This window comes from Zootoca vivipara, chromosome 4 (genome assembly GCF_965207765.1).
Source record: "Zootoca vivipara chromosome 4, rZooViv2.hap1.1, whole genome shotgun sequence".
NCBI lineage: Eukaryota > Metazoa > Chordata > Lepidosauria > Squamata > Lacertidae > Zootoca > Zootoca vivipara.
The window spans coordinates 91,223,591-91,244,214 of record NC_142587.1 but is presented as its reverse complement, the minus strand read 5'-3'; the positions used below and the strand labels follow the sequence as shown (position 1 = coordinate 91,244,214).

At 45.1% G+C, this 20,624-nt stretch overlaps 1 protein-coding gene across 1 annotated transcript in view; it reads right to left on the bottom strand.

Moving 5' to 3' along the window:
- Positions 1–2,700: 2,700 nt before the first annotated feature.
- LOC148686045 (uncharacterized) overlaps positions 2,701–20,624 on the bottom strand; it is a 40,876-nt gene continuing 22,952 nt past the window's right edge. The window contains exon 2 of the mRNA XM_088668811.1: positions 2,701–4,708. Within this exon, the coding sequence (XP_088524937.1) occupies positions 4,479–4,708 (230 nt within the window). The 3' untranslated portion in view covers positions 2,701–4,478. The remainder of the gene's footprint in view (positions 4,709–20,624) is intronic.

The following is a 20,624-nucleotide window of genomic DNA, read 5'->3' as shown; positions in this document are numbered from 1 at the left end:
CATATTTTGTTATGTGCAAATGGCTTCAGAGACCTATTAGGTCCATAAATTACCACATAGCATATACTGTATTCAATACAAAAAACAGTGACAATTTGTTGTTGACAAAGGACAGCTGGACATAGAAAGGGCCCCATTCCCTTCAGCAGCTTAGGGCCTCTTCAAACCTAAATCCGGCCCTGGCTGTGTGCACTCAACATTATATTCTACATGCAATGCACACCGAGGTCTTGTTTCTCCTACCTAGTCCACACGCAACACAGACCCATTGTGTATTTTATGAAGAGTACTTTCACCAACCAGTTTCCTTCCAAAAATAAAAGCTCAGTGCAGATTGATCCTGCGTTACCACATAGTGTGTCCATCTGAAAATGGATGGAGGTGGACTCAGCACTGTGAGGTGTATCCACACCTGCCCAGTGATGTTGTGGGTGGGCATACACCAATATCACAATCACCTCCCTTAGTGTGGTGCAGTGGTTAAGAGCGGTAGACTCGTAATCTGGGGAACCGGGTTCACGTCTCCGCTCCTCCACATGCAGCTGCTGGGTGACCTTGGGCTAGTCACACTTCTCTGAAGTCTCTCAGCCCCACTCGCCTCACAGAGTGTTTGTTGTGGGGGAGGAAGGGAAAGGAGATTGTTAGCTGCTTTGAGACTCCTTCGGTAGTGATAAAGCGGGATATCAAATCCAAACTCATCTCTTCTTCTTCTCCTCCCTTATTCACTGGGGCATGGGTGGTAAGGGAAAGGTATGGATGAGCTAATCAAGGGAAGGGTTTTCAAATATCTATCAGGTTACCATATCCATCCTGGCAGATGGCAGGATTTGGAATGAAACTAGCTTGAAAGCAGCAGGTGAGGGATGAGCATGCACAGTCCTGAGAAGAACTAATTATTTGCATTGTAAATGGATGTACAGAGGCTACAATTCTCTACTTACCTACTTGAGAGCAATCCCCCCACTAAACTCCACAGGACTTACTTCTGAGTAGACATACCTAAGGATTCTGCTGACAAAATCTAGGCTGTGATAATTTTTGTTGTTGCTGTTGTTGTTGTTCGGGGATAGTGGTGAAAAAAGGACTTGCATATGTTGAGATCAGCCACAAAGGTCTTGGCTGGTGCTTGGTTTTCTTGTAGAGAACCAGTCGATTCCTCCAAGAACCATTATCCTTTTGAGACGTTCCTGGGGCTCCCTCTGGCGGCCACTTCAACTTGACTTTTGTGCAGCCTGGCGAACTGTCCCATGAAGGGCGCATCCACCCATTTAAAGAAATAAACACTACATTCATTTAACAGGGAATATATTGCTTCTCTGGCAGCTTCCCATTGATACCTGGACCCAATTCAAAACGCTGATTGTCGAGGACACGTGGAAATTCACAGAGCAAAGAGTGCGGGGAGGGGAACACACTCACCAAATCCCAATTCCACTGTCCATATCCTTAAAGAACATAAGAAGAGACCCGCTGGATCAGGCCAATGGCCCACCTAGCTCAGGATCCTGTTCTCACAGTAGCCAACCAGATGCCCCAATGGGAAACTTGTAAGCAGAACCTCAACACAACAGCCCTCTCCCCACCTGAGATTCCCAGAAACTGGTATTCAGCGGCATGATCCTTCTGATGGTGAAGGCAGAACGCAGCCCAGCAGGTTAGAGAACCTTCTTGGTGAGACAGCTTTGCATTCCATGATCCCTCATAGAATCACAGAATTGGAAGGGACCATGAAGGCCATCTAGTCCAACCACCCTGCAATTCAGGAATCTTTTGCCCAACATGGGGCTTGAACCCACAACTCTGAGATGAAGAGTCTCATGCTCTACCGTCTGATCCATCTCGGTTGGGATGGCCTCCCCAGGGTCTGTCCACCTGAGGGCTCCAAGTGTCAGTAGAAGGGAAGCAAGGTCTTCCCCAACACTGTTCACACAAACCTGCTTTAGCAGTTTCTAAAGCTCTGAAGACGAAGCATATGCTTAGAGAGGGTTATCACTTGTTATTTATTAGTCTGGTGGTTTCTCACTGTGTCTCCTCCCATACAAGGGTGCAATCCTGTGCACACCTATTCAAATGTGGACCCCACTGAGTTCATTGGCACTTCCTCCTAGGTAAGTGTGTCGATTGAAATCTCAAGACTTGTTTTTATCTACAAATGCTTTTTAGTTCTTCACCTTTGCTGCTTTCATCAAGAGCGTAGTATTTTCATTGTTTCGTTCCCAGATAACTGGTTTCATCTAAGGGTTTGATTCTGAATTTGCTTATATTCTATTGGACTATTTTAAATCACTCAGATATTTGGAGAAAACATCTAATGAATCCCACTGAAAAACACAGCACACCCCTTTTGATTGACATTCCTTCCAAAATGTGATGAGCTGGGGTAGTAAAGAGATTCTGGGAATTTTATTTATTCATTTGTTCACAACCTTTCATCAGTTTCGATCCCAGGGCAACTTATAACTCAAGCATTTAATGTACATGAAAATTAGGCCAATGATTTTAAACCAGCTTAAAACAAAACCATATAACCAGAGCAGCAGACAGCACCTATCCATTTACTTCTGCTTTTGTCAAATCAACTATCTTCAAATGGGTGAAGAGATAAGATTGTCAACAGGTGCTGAAAACCCATAATTACACAACTTGCACCTCTGGGGAGGAGCAATAGGCTTACCACCCGTTGAAAAAAATTAGCAGGCAGACACCTCACATTTATTTATTTATTACATTTATATACAATACCACCTTTTCCACCAAGGAGTTCAAGTGCAGGATTCTTCCCTCCCCATTTTATCTACACCACAACCCTCCGAGGTAGGTTAGGCAGAGAGACAGTGACCTTACGCATGCCTCCTCAAAGTCCAGTTGAACCCAATAATGGGTTGCAGCCTCAGAAATCTTGGAAAATCATAGAGTTGTAGAGTTGGAAGGTACTCCAAGGATCATCTAGTCCAACGTCCTGCTATGCAGGAATCCTGCCCATGGTCATCCCTGGGTGGGCTTCTTGAACCACCAACCTTCTGGTTAACAACCAGACCCACTGACCCACTGCGCCACAGAAATAAGCACAATTGAAATTAGTGGGATTTACTTCCGAGTTAGACATAATGTAGGGTTGCATTGTAAGCCAGCAAGGTTTTTACAGCACATGTAGCTGTACCGATTCCCTGTTTTGTGTGGGGGCAGAGGAGGCTCCGATAACAGAGAAACAGCAAAGGTCAATTTCACACAGGTATGCTTAAATAAGTGGCACTGATGGATGCACAAACCTGGTGATGCAGGTAAGAGTAGGAGAAAATACAGTAGAAGAAGATACAGAGCAACCACTGACTCTTTTCAACACAGGAGGAGCGGGCTTCCTGTCTTAGAAGCATCCACTCAAAGTTCAAAAGAGCAAGTCCTTGATGGACCAACTTTTCCATCAGGTGAATTGGACCATGTTGACTTTAGCATCAAAGAACTAGCATCAAAGAACTAGGAATGGCCCAGTGATGCTGCTAGGTACTTACAAGTCTTACAAGCACAGGCCCATGACACAATTTGCCAATGCACTAATTTATATAGCTGCCTCTGGACAAATTAAGGTGGCGGGTTGCTGGGATCTTCACCAGCACTGCAATTTGTAGGCAAAGTAAAACCAGGAGCAAAGTTTTTCTAAGAAGGGAGGGAGAGGTGCAGGAAATCAAGGGCTCAGCCCCAGAGATCTGAGCCACCCCATAACTACGTCGGACCCATTCTTCTCACAGCAGGTGTTGCAAAGGGAGACCCCCCTAGTGATGGGGCAGTGGAGGGGCATTTCAAACCTTGGGTGTGGGATAGGAAGAAGCAATACCCAAATATTCCATCTCCGACCCACAAGAACGGAATTCGGCTTCCAGGGAGTAGAACCAGGCATTTGGCTCAGAGTAGGGCTTGCTGATCAGAAGGTCGGCGGTTCGAATCCCTGTGACGGGGTGAGCTCCCGTTGCTTGGTCCCAGCTCCTGCCAACTTAGCAGTTCGAAAGCACGTCAAAATGCAAGTAGATAAATAGGAACCGCTACAGCGGGAAGGTAAACGGCGTTTCCATGTGCTGCTCTGGTTTGCCAGAAGCGGCTTTGTCATGCTGGCCACATGACCTGGAAGCTATACGCCGGCTCCCTCGGCCAATAATGCGAGATGAGCGCGCAACCCCAGAGTCGGGGTCCCTTTACCTTTACCTTTAGCCCTGCAGGCTGTGACTTGCTGGACTTTGGCCCGTCCACGTCAATCAATTATCCAGGGCAGATAAACCATATGTAGATAACCAGATTTTAAGCCACAAAGTTTCATGAGTGTTTTCTGGTCCACCAAATTCCCTGGGCAGGTCATCTTCCCCTTTTAGACATCTCCCAACATTTATTTGCACCATCAGGAACAGGCTGGTCTTTCCGTTCTCATTCACAGGTGGACATGAGTTCTTCTTGGCTGAGCCATCAACAGCCGAATGAGAACCAAGGGTTTACACTTGCTCTTCTGATCTGCTGGGGTCCAGCCTCCTGACAGGCATCACCTGTGTGGATTTGCAGCACCCGGCGCAAATGTATTTCAAGAAACACAGGTAGGCACTCCCGGAGATGATGACTGTGATGATGATGATAACGGTGGCACTGAATGCGGGTGATACCGTGTCCTCCAGGACAGAGTGGAGCCCCGCTGTGGCAGAGAAGGTTGGCAGTTCTGTGTTCTCCCCTAAGAACAGAAGAGAAATGCGAGACAGGGTTCGGTCAGTCTCTTTAGAATACACTAGGAGTAGAAAACACGCTGGCAAAATTGAATACAAAGAAGTTGTATTCCCAACCCCTTTGTGGACAACAGGACAGGCAGGTGAGGATCAGGATGGCGCCAAGTCCTTAATGCAAGATTGGGGAACCTCCACATGTTTCTGGACTACAACTCCCATCATCCCTGGTCACTGGCCATGCTGGCTGGGGTTGGTGGTGCTGTAACTTCTGGCCATCCCTGAAGTTAAGGCTTAACGGGAGGATGAGGAACCCGTGGACCTCCAGAAGTTGTTTGACAGCCAGCATGTGGATGATGGGAGTTGTAGTCCAACAACATCGGGGTGGGGACACAGGTTTCAAGTCCCTTCCTTAACAGGGTTGCTTAATAAGCAACCTGTATGTGTGGGAAATTAAAGTAGAAGTCAGAACAGAATTCCTCTATCGAGATAGCAAAGCCAGCTGCTCCCAGCGTTGTAATAAAGTTCAGGAAGGGGTCCCATTGACACCTACTGCTCATTTCAAATATATTAGGTGTGACGAATTTAATACGCCAGGCGAGAAGAATCAAGGGCTCGCTGATATTTGCCAGCAATGGACGAGCCAGAGAGTCGGCAGCTTTCAGAGTGACCTTAATAGGTTTATAATTATCGGTAAGCAGAGAGAAACAGAAAAACAGAAACAAAAGGAAGAGAACATAGATACAGAAGCAGAGCAGATGAAATTAATCAGTAAACAGGGACAAAATGAGCTCTGTGTGGACAATGTTTCACTGCAGATAAAACATTCCATCCTCTAAACTCCCCTCTGAATACTATGGTGAAACTCTAAGGTGTTTGTTCTATGTGAGCCTGTTGCCTGAAAAGTAATATGATTATTCATTCAATTTCCAACTCATCCTTCCTCTGAGACGAGCCCAGGGTGGCAGAGTAATAAAATATTGCTGTTAAGTCTCTCCAAGCCCTGCGTGGAGATCCCGGGGATTGAACCTGGCACCTTGTGCATGCATGCAAAGCAGACTCCCTATGACTGAGCTACAGTGCTTCTCCTAAATGCACACAACGGAAATGTACATGTTCTGTAGCCCCACACCAGTGCACACTAATTTATGGCCTCAAAATGTCACCTTCAGAGGGGCACGCTCAGCCTGCTTTCCCTTGCAGATGAAGAATTAAATGCCAGTTGGTCTGCTCTCCCCTCCATCTCTCTCCTGACCTGTATTTGGATGTCATTACTCAAGCACAAATTCAACCTTGAAAGTTCTGTTCCTGGGGCTTCCTGTTTCCAGTGGTGAGAAATGGCTGACTCCCATACGATCGGACCCCAGCTGTGCCCGTAATTCAGGGCTGATACGGGGGTAATTAGCCTGGTAGACTTCCCGGGGTGGGGGAGGACTGTCTCGTAGACCTGCAGATTGTCCGAGATTGTCAGCTTGCATCAAGGTGCAAGTGGCAGGACATTGGGTCCCCGAGCACGACACGGCTGGCAATCTCCGAAGCCACTCTCATAACCGGAAATATCTGTTTGATAAAATAATTAGATTTGGACAATAAACAGACATAGTCTAGACTGAAGAACTAGTTACAGGTAGGTAGCCGTGTTGGTCTGACGTAGTCAAAACAAAATAAATAAATAATAATTTTTAAAAAATCCTTCCAGTACCCCTTAGAGTCCAACTAAGTTTGTCATAGGTATGAGCTTTCATGTGCATGCACACTACTTCACTGAAACAGAAGTCACCAGACCCTTATGTATAGTCAGAGGGTGGGGAGGGGTATCACTCAGAAGGGTGGTGGGAATGGGCGATTGGCTGATAGGAGTGGTAAACCTGTTGACGACTGTTAATGACTGGTGTTTGTCCGGGTGTATGTGGCAGCAAAGTTGGCATCTTTAACACTTCTGTTTTAGTGTATCTGAAGAAGTGTGCATGCACACGAAAGCTCATACCCATGACAAAGACAAACTTAGTTGGTCTGTAAGGTGCTACTGGAAGGATTTTTTTTAAAAAAAATTGTTTGGACTGAAGAAGACTGAGAAAAAACCTGCAGAATTGCATAGTCCCTGCTGTTTAAGCTCAGACTTCAAAGAGATTCTCATCATGGTATTGGGATTACGGAGGTGATTGGAAAGTTCTTTTTTTCCTTCTCAATACCTACAAATGTTTTTCGAACCCACAACCCTGAGAACAGAAGTCTCATGCTCTGCCGACTAAGCACTACTGTTGCATTTCTTGCGTCCCAGTTCCTGTTGTATCTACCCTAATTCTGTTCTGCACTACACTGACCCAAACTCCCAACTCCCAAGGCTGATAAGCAGTCAGTGCATGAGCACCCCTGCAAGGCCAGCCTTTCAACCCCCCCCCCCGCCAGCTCTGCAGTTCACTCACAGCCTGGCCGCTACCACAGTTGAGCTGTGCTCCTTTCCCTTCTAAATTTTTCAGTGCTGTCACTGTTTGCTTAAATTGCTGTGCTGGCGTCAGTCACCTGGATCCGTCCCTGAGGACTATGTCATTACCCATGAGGCGGAAGTAGCAGAAAAGCAAATGCCTCCAAACCAATGCTTACTGAATTTCTAGGAGCAATCCCTAGGGGTGCCAATTCGGGTTGAAGCAATATATATACAACACATTTTTCGTCTATAAAACGCCCCCATGTATAAGATGCCCTCTATTTTAAAGAAAATGCGGGGAGATACTATCTGTGTATAAGACGAGCCCAGATTTTGAACATTATTTTAGAGTAAAAAAACATAATCTTATACACACAAAAGTACAGTATATATATCCTGGTACCTATTAAACTTACAAAATCATTAGTCCATCTGCCAGCAATTATTTAGCTGTGATTCCTGCACTGGAGGTGATTATCCTTTGGGTCCCTTCCAACTCTACAATTCTGTTGACATCAGACAGGCACCTTAACTATACTGCCTACTGAAAACTTTTCAAGACCCACAGTTTAGTTACACTTCTTTTCAAATTTGTTTTAAAATGTTTTATGGGCTTTATGTCAACATTTTCAACTGGATGTTATGTTTTAGTCATGCTTTATATATCATCGAGCCCGTACAATGCTTGGAGGTTGTGGCTGTTTAAGTGATTAATAATTTTATTTAAAAAATAAATCAATCTGCTTCATCATGCCTCCTCTCACCCACTGACCAGAACTTATTCACCACATTTATTGCACATTTATAATGATATATCTCTCCATAGGTAACGTAGTCATTTGTAGCTCTGAACTCCTAACAGTTTCTCTGTTACGGATGCTAACATGGAGGAACGTCTGATAATGGAACCAGTTGAATGGAGAGTTATTTTTGAAAGGCAAGCTTTTTCCAGACAATTAAATGCTGATTTCTAAGGTCAAATTGTAGCTTCTGACACGACCTGCCGACTTCTACAGACGAGGTCTCCACAGCTGCATAAAACGTTGGGAGAAATGTTTGACTCTTGCTGGTAGCTATGAGAAGGACTAATAACTGTGCCCAGTTTCGTTTGTCTCCGTCCACGGGAAGTATGTCAGGGGAAATCTTTAATGAACGCCCCTCTTAGCTGAGATTCCTGAATTTCAGGGGGATGGACTAGATGACCCTTGATCCCCTTCCAACTCTACAATCCTATGATTCTCTGATTCTGACAACAGTTACACATCCAGAAGCTTAGCAGCTGGCCTTGGAGATGAGCTGAGCATCAGGTCCCCATTGCACAGATCTTGCCTTCCAGATGTGCCCAGGAGAAACTTCTTTCTTCCCCGTAAGACAAAGTGACAACCAGCATCTAGTAAAATAAATTATTGCCATCTTACTGATGAATAATGCAATGCTGATTTTTAAAGGCCTTTATTTTGACTGGAGGGGAAAGGGAAACTACTTCAAATACAGGTTTCTGAAGAGGACCCAACTGTGCCAGACTGACACTTCCTGACTGGAATCAAAGAACGTTGTTCCATGGCTTGCTCTTAAAATAAATGTTGTCTCTGGAACACATCTTTGTTTAAGAGTCAAGAGGGAAAAGACACCTACCATAGATAAAATAATAATAATAATCCTCTGCTGCAGGCAGTTTTCTGCGTTAATATTAAAAGCAGAATAAAATTATAATGTAAGGAGGGAAGGGAGGGAGAATGTAACCTGTGGAGTATTTTTTTGCCAGCCAGCAAGGTTTTGTTTTGTTTTTAATTTTATTTTTCATTTTCTCATTTTACAATTATTTTAATGAAAAGGAAAAAAAACTTTATACAATGGATCTACAATGCCAATTCCCCCTCAAGACCCCGACCCCCTTTCTGCGGTTACTTATTTTGTGTCATTTACCATTATGCAAACCTATTAACTAATTTTCCTTTTGTATCCCCTTTAAAGCCAGCAAGGGTGTTTTTTGTGTGTGTGTATGGTTTTTAAATGGCATTCAGCCAGCCAGCAAGGTTTTGAATGCCATTTTTAAAAAGCCTTTTTAAAAAACCCGTCAAGCATGAAACCTAACAAACCAAAGCGATTAGCTTTCATTCTAGCATGGGCTTCTACCCTAAAAGCTATCTAATGGGTTGCTTATTGAGGTGTGCTACATGATTTTATTTATTTATTTAGTTTTTTAATTTAATCGGGGTGTGCTATATGAATTTAATTTTGGTTTTTTTAAAATATATATATATATAATGTTCCTGTTTCTCCATGTGGAGCTTGCTTAAGCTTCTCTCCCCATACATTCCAGCTCTCTGAAGCTTTTCAAGCGTGCCATCTGGTTGTTGAATGGAGATTCAGGATAAGCAGCTTCTCATCATCAGGTGTACCCCTCCGAAATACTGCAATCGGGTTCTATCCCAGCTAATGCTAGAATGATAACACTGCAATTTCATACAACTTACGCTAATGCCTGCCCAAATCTGCCATGCTAAATTGCAGAATGGTGTCATTATCCCAGCCGTTGTAAGTGGTTTTGGCAGAATATTACACACACACACACACACACAGCAGACGACACCAGTCTTTTTTAGGCCTGTGGGGCACATGTCTCTTCTCCACCCCACGAGGGACAGTGTGTATGTGTGCATGCACTTCACTTTTCTCAGGGATACGGGAAAGAGCGCCACTCCCCCAACTTCCTCCTTAACTTCCGGAGCTCCGGAAGCTCCGGTCAGATCCCGAGGTTTCCGCAACTGTTTCTGCGCATGTGCGCGGGGCGAAACCCAGAAAAATACTACTGGGTTTGCCGCGTTCCCATCCTGAAGGATACGCAACCAGAGGTGTGCGTATCCAAAGGCACCACTGTATCCATTTTAATGGAGAAAAAGAAAACATGACCACCACTTCACAACCAAGGGGAAGCAGGAGGGTGAGGAGGCTCAGGGTTTTTGAGGGAACCAGGGAAAGACTTAATGGTAATAATAATTTTATTATTTATAACCCGTTCATCTGGAATGAAAACCAGATGGCTGCATTTCAGTGTGTGTTGGGAATGAACACAAACTAGTAACAACCAGAACTAACACTGCAATACAAACCTGCCCATGAAGACAAACCATTAGGGTTTTGACATATGGTGGAGTTGGGAGCAGCCTCACCAATGCAAATATGCGTAAAGAGGGTTTTAGACTCACTGAACTGAAGGAACATTAATAACTCAGTGGTAGAGAATCTGTTTTGCACACAGGAAGACCCAGGTTCAATTCCCAGCATATCTAGGTAGGACTGGAAGAAACTCCTGTCTGAAACCATGGAGAGCCATTGTCAGTCAACCAAGGGTGTCGGAAACCCAGCCAGATGGGTGGGGTATTGCTGCTGCTGCTGCTGCTGCTGCTACTCAGTATAAGGAAGCCCCATGTTCTTATGAATTGACACGTACTTCTGAGTAAATCAATACCATATCGCATGCCTGTCCATGTGGCTTCTCTGAAAGGTATTATCTCATCCTAGTCCCACTACCATAAATACCCTGATCAAAGGTGGGCTTAAAAAAAACAACCCTAGAAAACATGAGACCAGGCCTTGGACAACATAGTCAGACGGGCAGGGTACAAATAATAACATCATTATTATTGCATTCAAGATTTTATATTATTGCACATCTCAGAGCAGTGCAAGATTCCAAGGGTTCCAAGCGCTTACTCTGGGTTCGTGTTTCCTTTGCAATGAGAGACAGCAAATACTGCGGTGTATTTACGATATAACGGCTTATTTACACATATATACAACTTGAGCCTAGACAACCTGAGCCTATGTAAGGCTTCACAGCATTAACACCCCAAAGAGGATCTTGCCTCTTCCATAGTCACAGTCTTGGATTCCAACAAAAATCAGGCATGGCTCTGTCTCTCTAGCACAGCTGTCAACTTTCGGATTTGAAAATAAGGGATCAGCAGCAGCCTCACCTGTGCTGGGGACAGTCTACGGTATATCTAACAATCCAGGATAGCAGTGGGAAACGGCACTGGAATAAGGGAATTTCCAGCAAAAAAAGGGAAGGTTGACAGCTGTGGCTTGGAATAAGGGAGTTTCCCGCCCAAAAAAAGGGAGGGTTGACAGCTATGCTCTCTAGCTTCCCAGCCTGCCGCTCTGCCTCCAGCTTCTACTTCTAGCTCACGTAACTCAAAACTCCCAAATCTGGCCTTTGTTTTTCTAAGTACTAGTGAGCCACTGTCTGGCACAGAGCCACTTCCTTAGTTACCTTAACAGTCCATATTTTAAGAGCCATTAATATGGAAGAAGAGTCCTCAAATGATTCTTGCGTAAGGTGTCGGAGAATAAGATGTGAAGTGATGGAGAGGGAGAGGCAAATGCATCTCAGAGGATGATTACATGATTGTAATAAGTGCCAAGGAGGGAGGGGAGGCCAAGCAATAGAAAATGACCAGGGCGACAGGGTCAGGCAGCCTTTCCCCCCGCCAATTACATAGGAGAGTGCTGTATTTTAAAACCACCTACACAGAAGGGAGCCAGGGAAACAAGCCAGCAGCCTGCAAATAAAGTGTCTGAAGGTCTGAAGAGTATATGTATGAATGCATCAGGAAGGAAAGAGTGGGGGAAAAGAAAGAAAAATAGCAGCCATTTCAAACTTATTCCTGTTTTTAAAACGAGGTTTATAAAGCAAACCTGAAGTTGAAAGTGGATCGGAAAGGTAATGGTATATCATTCTGACTCACAGCTACATTAAGCACAGTAGGAGAACGGGCTCACTGAATCCAGCAAAATTGCCTGTCTAATTCTGTTCACCAACAGCCAGCTAAACCAGTCACTGCTGGAGACTCAGACGTCTAGAGGCAGAAATCCAGAACTTATTTGCCCACCAGTACCTGGCATCGCCATCATTTATAATAATAATAATAATAATAATAATAATAATAATAATAATAATAATAATAATAAGTGAAGAGCCAGCTAATCAAAGCTTTTCTTTAGATTATCAAGTAACAGCTGATAATACAGTACAAGTTTATGCAGAATTTTGCAATTCAAAAACATTATAAAAATGACCCCTGACTCAATATATTAGTTCTCTGGCTGACTAGATTTCATTAAGGGCACAACACCCAAGATCAGCAAATGACCAGTTTGGCAATAAACAATCCATTATTAGTGGATCGTTCTTTTTCCAGGTGTAAGTTGTAGAAGTTCTCAAGGCAGTGAGAAGGTGCATTAAAAAAAAAATTCCTTTCTTAATCTGTTAACAGAACTATTGTGATTCAGATGGCACAGCCAACATGGTGCTAACACACAGGTGTAGCCAATTATTACAATTATTACTATTACTATTGGCAGGTTTGCACCTTGGAGATTTCCCTGTTGCCTCAACTTTCTCCTTCCTGGTAAGCAGCAATGACTCAGCTTTCAGGAGGTCAGGTGAGCCCACCACCCAATGTGCTTTTGGAAGCCACTCATTATCTAGTTCAGTGGTGGCCAAACTCGGCCCTCCAGCTGTTTGGGGACTACATTTCCCATCATCCCTGACCACTGGTCCTGTTAGCTAGGGATGATGGGAGTTGTAGTCCCAAAACAGCTGGAGGGCTGAGTTTGGCCACCACTGATCTAGTTGGTGGCTTGTCTATCGATGGCTACCAGCCATGATGGCTATGCTTTGACTCCACAGTTGTAGCTAGCAACGCTTCTGAGACCACAGGAGGGCAGTACGTTATTGTGCTTGGGCTCCAGGAGTGCTGGACGATAGACGGGTCATTGGCCTGATATAGCAGGCTATTCTTACGTTCTTAGCCTTGGAACACAAAGGTTTAAGAGGCAGGCACGCAAAGACAAGAAATTTTTGACGGAGGGAGTATGCAGGGCAGGCCGTCCCAGAGTCAGGCAAGGCTGATTGAGAGGACTTGGTTGTAGAGTCAGGAAAAAGGGATTCAGCTACTGTTGTACCAGGCTGCAGCAGAGAGAAAGGTCCCACTTCACCAGCTTATGGGATCTGGCAGCCACCATTTGGATCCTCTCCTCTCAGAACCACCTGCAGCTGGACACAATGAATATTTTTTTTCCTCTTCACTCCTCCTTCCTTTTCCTTCTCCATTCCATCTCCGAGCTCGCAAGCAATTCATGAAAAACGCAAGCTTGTCTCGAGTGCTTTTGCAGAGCAATATGAACAATCTGAGTAGGAGATATTGATTGGTACTGGAGTGATTGGGTGGATGAGCGTTTGCAAGTACTGCTGGAAGAATTGGGTGAGTGACATTGAAATAACAAGAGTTGTGTGATCTGGGCAGAATTGGATAAGACAGAACTGGGAGTGTGATGTGTATGTGTCAGTGGGGTGATTGTTGTGTTTAGTGAATCAGGATGTGCCTTCGCAGGAGAGAAGCTGAAGAGGGAGGGTTCTCTGGTTCTCTAAAGATGTTTCACAAATATGCTGCTGTGCTTTTGTTGTGGTGGTCTGATTGCATTGCATTGTGTCATGCTGTAGTTCTTAGACCAAGCATCATAGAATCGTAGAGTTGGAAGGGACCCCGAGGGTCATCTCGTCCAACCCCCTGCAATGCACGAATCTTAACTAAAGCATCCATGACAGATGGCCCTCCAACCTCTGCTTAAAAACTTCCAAGGAAGGAGAGCCCACAACCTCCCAAGGGAGTCCATTCCACTGTTGAACAGCTGTTTTCCTGGTCTTTAGTCGGATTCTCCTTTCTTGTAACTAGAGGCCGTTGGTTTGAGTCCTACCCTCTGGAGCAGGAGAAAACAAGCTTGTTCCATCTTCCATGTGACGGTCCTTGAGATATTGGAAGATGGCTATCATAGCACCTCTCAGTCTAACATACATACAAATTGTGTTCATTATCCTTTAAACCACTTGGAGATTGTATATAAATATGTGAAATAAAAATAAATTTGAATGTGGTAAGTAAATAAGTATTGCAAGCTTCCTTATTTGACTTCCAGACAGGATGACAGTGAAGTGAGGACAGGCTACATGCACTGTTTTCAGCTTGGCTGCATCAACACTAGGAGTTACCGTATCTCCACCTAATGACTCAACACCTGAAGGCTGTGTGTCTAAACCAGGCATAGGCAAACTTGACCCTCCAGATGTTTTGGGACTACAACTCCCATCATCTCTAGCTAACAGAACCAGTGGTCAGGGATGGTGGGAGTTGTAGTCCCAAAGCATCTGGAGGCCAGAGTTTGCTTATTCCTTGTCTAAACTAAGTTCCCAACCTGTAGGCCATGGACCCCAGGGGCAGTTATCCCAAGAGGGTCTGCGATTAATGCTCCTCCAGCTGGAGGTTTGAATGATTCCCTCCACCACCCTCGTCATCTCCGCAGTGGCGTTGCTGAGCAAGGAAATGTGGATCAGTGCCGGTGGCCTATGCCTCCCCCACTTTCTTTCATCAATGTGAGTAGCGCTTTGAAGAGCTCCATCACAAAGCATGATCATGCCGGGGGGGGGGGAGGTTTCAGCTTTGCCTTTCCCACTTTATTTTTTTTCTGCAGAGGCATGTTACGCCCAGGGTTTTCTTTCATGTTGTACTACAAATAGGGCTTATTGGTGGGAGGTGGAATACCCAGGGCGGCACTGACTTTAGTGGATTTTGCATTGTGAACGGATGGCAGGCTTTCCGCCTACTAATTACTGATTGCGTTTGGGCTCCTTAAGTCTGGGGCAATATTGGGGATTCCTTCTGCTGCTTTATCAGGATGATTTCTGGGGGGGGGTGCCTAATTCTTCGGGGGTGGGGTGTTTTTTTGGCTTTCATTTATCTTAGGTTGTTTGGGGAGGGGCAGACCTTTTGGGGTTGTCTGTTGTTCCAAGTAGCATTTGCTACTCATGCCTGCTGGCTTAGAAAAATGATAAACAAATAATAAATATAAATAGAACCGAATCAAATCAATCGTTTATATGAATAGCTTAACTTCTAGGCATACAACTGATAGTCCTTATTTCATACATAATAATGTATTACCGTACGTTGGTGGCAATTAAAAGTTTCCCTTTTCGTTCTTTCGGGGATTGCCTCAGTTGAGTTCACTTGGAAATAATGAAATCTGTATTTCATCCAATTTGATGGATCATTTGGGTTGTTGATCCTTGGGTATACTGATGAAATAAATGAATGAATTCATAGTTATAAAATTTCTTTCATAAATTTGGGTTATCTTATTGGATTGGGGAAATAAATGAATTTATATTTAACACCTTTTGGAATTAATTACTGATTATTTATACATAAGTAAATGAAATTTTGCTGCCTTCTTTGATTTTGGCACCTTTGCAAAATTCATTTAACTGCTCGTATTTTCTTGATTAGCAGAGCCTGAAATTACAACCATTAGCATGTAATTTTTTTTACTATTTTTTTTAAATGAAGTTTAAAAGGGGCTTATCACACTGGCTTATCACACTTGTAAAGGTTGGGAGCCACTGATTAAGACTATTTATCATTATTTCTTAGCTGCCCCTTTACCGTAATGTCCCAAGGTGGGTTACAACAAGTATAAGCATACAACTGAAATCAAGTAAAACATCTCCAAACAAAATCAGCACAGTACAGTCATACCTCATGTTACGTCCACTGCAGGTTACGTCTTTTCAGAATACGGCTGCGCCGAACCCGGAAGTCCTGGAACAGGTTACTTCTGGGTCCGGGGCGTGCGCATGCGCAAAAACACTAAATTGCACTTTGTGCATGCACAGAAGCGCAGAATTGCATCGCGTGCTTGTGCAGCACTTCAGGATGCGGCCTTTTCATGTTGCAAACAGGCCTCCGGAACAGATCCCATTCGCAACCAGAGGTACCACTATATAGGTTAAACCAGGGGTCAGCAAACTTTTTCAGCAGGGGGCTGGTCCACTGTCCCTCAGACCTTGTGCGGGGCCAGACTATATTTTGGAAAAAAATAATGAACGAATTCCTATGCCCCACAATTAACCTAGACTTGCATTTTAAATAAAGGGACACATTCTCCTCATGTAAATACACGCTGATTCCCAGACCATCCATGGGCCGGATTTAGAAGGCGATTGGGCAGGATCCAGCCCCGGGGCCTTAGTTTGCCTACCCATGGGTTAAACAAAGGAGAAGAGGAGGGTCCCACACAGAAAATAATCAGCCAGCATCTTATTTTAATTTTGGCACTTCTGGTCCCGGTCCTAATGAACCTTTCATTTGTTTCTCAGAATGCATTTCCTCCTTCCAACTTTGTAAGCTAAGTACTCCTTAGCTTTTCTGAAATAACACAGAATTTTACAAACAGCATCCCCATTGCTTGCCAATGAATTAGACTCAGAATGTTGAATTACAAGGAGGAAATGCGGCTACATTTAGACTCAAGAATCAGCATGGATTCCTGCCTGGGATGAATGGGAGCACAGGTACAATAGAACAAAATAAGCATCAAAAATAACGAGTGATGATGACGGCAGAGGTGGGGGCACAACGTCTGTGAAAGGCAACATGTGACTTTCATCTGGGTTGGCTGCTGGAAGGTTTGCAGTGCGTCTCTTCAGTGACGTCATAAGCTTTTGTTCAACCCACACCCAAAGAGGGAGGACACTAAGGGGCAAAGCACATGCACACCTTCAGCCCCCACCCTGCACTCAGCTCTTACAAGTGCCTGCTAGACATTGTCGGTGCGTGACAGTGCCCACACCCCAGGAAAGGCTTAGACTGGCTGCCTAAACCAGGGAAGGGTAGTTGATGGGTCTCAAACCCTCAGTGAGTTAGGGACTTCCCCTGTGTGCAAAGACAGGCTCTGGCAGATTGAGCGGACAGGATGAAGAGTGGATCCAAAGGTCAAGAAGGTGATTTCTTCACATGCCATAGAGGGAAGTAAGGGGCAGGTGGGGCTCGTCGATCTGGGAAGGTAGCCCATCTAGGAGAAGGAAAACTCTGGTCCCAAACCTCCACCTTCTTCAAGAGAAGAAGAAGGCTAAAGAGTAAGAGCAAACCCTACACAAATGTGGAATGGATTCCCAAGACGGTTGGATGGTGCCTTGTATGCCTTCTTCTGGCAACTCCTGGACCTAAGCTGATGCCAAACATATTGCTTTGCCTTCTTTTGAACCACATCAGCAAGGCCAATAATGGGCTCTTGTCATCTGAGCACCCCAGGACCTCCATACACACCACCCAGGTTTGCACTCCAGGAAGGTCACTTTGGTGTTGCTAACACCAGGGCCGGCTCATCATAGACCCCCAGTAGTGCAGGGCACCATGGCGCCGGCCCGCCAGGAGGGCGCCGCGAGCTGCGCCCGCCCGCTGACCGGCCGGTCCGCTGCGCAGCTGCGCACTGCGCCCACCGCGCTGGGAAACAGGGAGGGAGGGCGCCGTAGAGATCACGCTGTGTCTGCCCGCCCGCCGCGCAGCAGCACCGCGCCCACCCGCCCACCGCGCTGGGAAACGGGGCGGAAGGGCGCCGGAGAGATCCGGCGCGCCATGGCGACAGGGGCGCTTAAGACGGCGCTGGCTAACACAGCTGTTTGACTTCACCCCCCGGAAGCGCACTCCCATTTTCTCTCGAGGCAGAAAGATGCCAACAAGTTGCTCAACAAATGCTCATCTGGATGCATTCTATGCCAGAGTTCTTCAACCCTGGATCCCCAGATGCTGTTGAAATACTACAGCTCCCATCACCCCTGACCATTGGCTGCACCGGCTTGGGATGATGGACGTTGTAGTCCAACAACATTTGGAGGTGACAGGTTTGCCATCCCTCATTCATAAGAGATAAAAGCAAAATCTGTCTCTAGGCCCTGACACTGGATGGCCCAGCCTCGTCATGCAAGGCGGTACAGTACATTTTATACTACACAACCCCTCCCTCCTCTGTCCCCTTCCCGTAAGAGGAACGCACAGCTCATTAAAAAGAAATTTGTATCTACTACACCCATGGAAAGCCTGCAGTTTCAACAACATCTTAAGAAATTGTGGCTGTTTAAATATAACTTCTCCATTTCCAGTCTCTGCGTCCCTATTTTATTTATAGCACCGATAAGAATTTCTTGTTTTAAGGCATATACTTTCGCCTGCCTTAGGAGCGTTCCTTGTGACAGATAGGTTTACTGAGGTCATCTACAATGTTCGGATAAGCAATCTTTGAAGCTCATCTTTGGAACACAAACTTCTGAAAAGATATGCTTTAAGAAAGACAAGAAAGAAAAGAGAGAGAACTGCCAGTAGACTTTCTAGAGGGGGTAACTTCAGCCGATGTAGCCCCTCATTCCTGCTGTAGCAGCTTCTAGAAAAGGGCTAGCAACAACGCTTGAGCTTGCAAAGGCACCGATAACAGATTCCCTCTAAACTCGTGAAAACATTGTTCTCAAAGTGCTCTGAGTCTCATCAGTACTCCCACTGCCTTGGTTGAGAATGTCAAGTTTGTTCCTTGGGTCACCACAAATGTCAAGCTCCTGGCAGAGTTCAATGTAATTATGGCTATGATGAGGCCCAGAAAAATCACATTAATAAAGAAGGGGGGGAATCACTATGCAAACTCCCTTACTCCTAAGCACAATTAGATAGCTCAGGGCTATGGCCAGCCAGAAAGCCTGTAATTGCCCATTAATACATAATTCTCTCTTCTCCCCCTCCCCCCCTTTTGGGTCCTTCTTTTTAATATTGGAGGATTTTTTTATAAAAAAAATGTGTTAGGCATGGCAAAGGCTTCTCTGACAGCCAGCTTTATTTTCTGACAGCACATTTCATATTTAAGAAGGCATGTGGCAGGCTTAAGTTTTAAAAATTTAAGCTCACTGCAGACGGCAAGAAAATGAATGGTGGAATTTCAGTCACGCTTTGGACGAAAAGAGCAAAAAAGAAAAAAGGGGGGGAAACCCACCTCCAAGATGCTCCAGATTTTGTTGGTCTTTTATTTCATACCCTGTATCTCCCTTTATAAGGGTCTAGCAGCATATAGTTTGTTTGTTTTTTGGTAGTGTTGTGTTATCATTGATTTTGATCATCGTACCCACCTTTAATGCAAAACCAATTACAGCAATTTACAGTTAGAAGAAAAGGGTGGATCTATAAAAGAGACAATTTGGTTTATCCGAGTTCTGTTTGTGTAACATTTGAAAAGAATACAGTGGTACCTCGGTTTACAAACACAAATGGTTCCGGAAGTCTGTACTTAACCTGAAGCGTACTTTCCCATTGAAAATAATGGAAAGTGGATTAATCCGTTACAGACAGGTCCGCGGAGTACTTAAACTGAAAATACTCAAACCGAGGCGTACTTAAACCGAGGTATGACTGTACTCCAAAAAATATAAACAGCAAGTTCAGTGGTGCAAGAGAAATTGGAGAGAAAGAAACTCGATCTGGCTTTCTGGACAGCTTATCCCACTGTGCTGATAGATTTCTGCAGTAGTACTGATTTTCTGGACGCAGGTGGCGCTGTGATCTAAACCACAGAGCCTGGGGCTTGCCAATCAGAAGGTCGGCGGTTCAAATCCCCATGACGGGATGAGCGCCTGTTGCTCGGTCCCTGCTCCTGTCAACCAAGCAGTTTGAAAGCACGTCAAAGTGCAAGTACCGTGTTGCCCCTTTTTTAAGACACCATCTTGTAACTTTTTTCTCTCAAAAAAAAACACAGGGTGGCTTATTTTCGGTGGGATGTCTTTATTTTTATTATGGTTTTTACCTTATGGTCTCCTCGGCCGGGTCGCTGGCTCGGGGCACTGCTGGGCTCTCTGAGTGCTCGGCGCTGCAGCAGCCGCCAGTTCCACTCACCATTGTCCACAGATACCAGATTCCCATGCCCTGGCCCAAATGGGCAATGCTGCTTATTCAAAGGTTGTCAGAATTGTGTTTTTATCTTTTGGAAATCCAGCCATTAGGCTAGCTTGTGTCTTAAATTTCAACTTCAGAATGATTTGGCTTGAGACCTGTTCTGAGGAAGGAGAAGGGCATCAGCATAATTTTATGAGCAATTGTTAGATATGTCCACTTACGGGTATATGGGATTGCAGACTTTTGCTTTGAAAAACAATAGCCCTCAAGACAGGGCTGGAAGACAGAGCCAGGGCAGATAGAGCAGAAGCAGAGTCTGGAAGTATCCCACTGACTGAAAAAGAGCAAGTTTAGAATCTACCAGATCAGAATGCAGCTGCCTCTAGAAGGTCAGGTAGCTCTGTAAATTGGAGGTTTTAAAAGACACCCCAGTTGTCACCAGAACTGGGTATCTCAATACAGGAAAGCCTGAGCAGGGACCACAGAAATACTGGGCTAGCAAGCCACACTTGGCACTCGTCAGGGGCAAACTCATCCTTTGAAGCAGACACACTCTGCTGTGGTATGGCTGAGTGCCCCCATGGCACTTTCTGCTGGGGAAAACAACAGAGGCTGGAGTGCCGTTAAACACACTTGTCTGCAGCAAGAGCCTTACAAGTCAAGGGAAAGCAGGCGCTTGTTTTGCTCTGGGCGGCGGGATGGCGCTCCGCCTGGCGCTGCTGGACCCTCCGA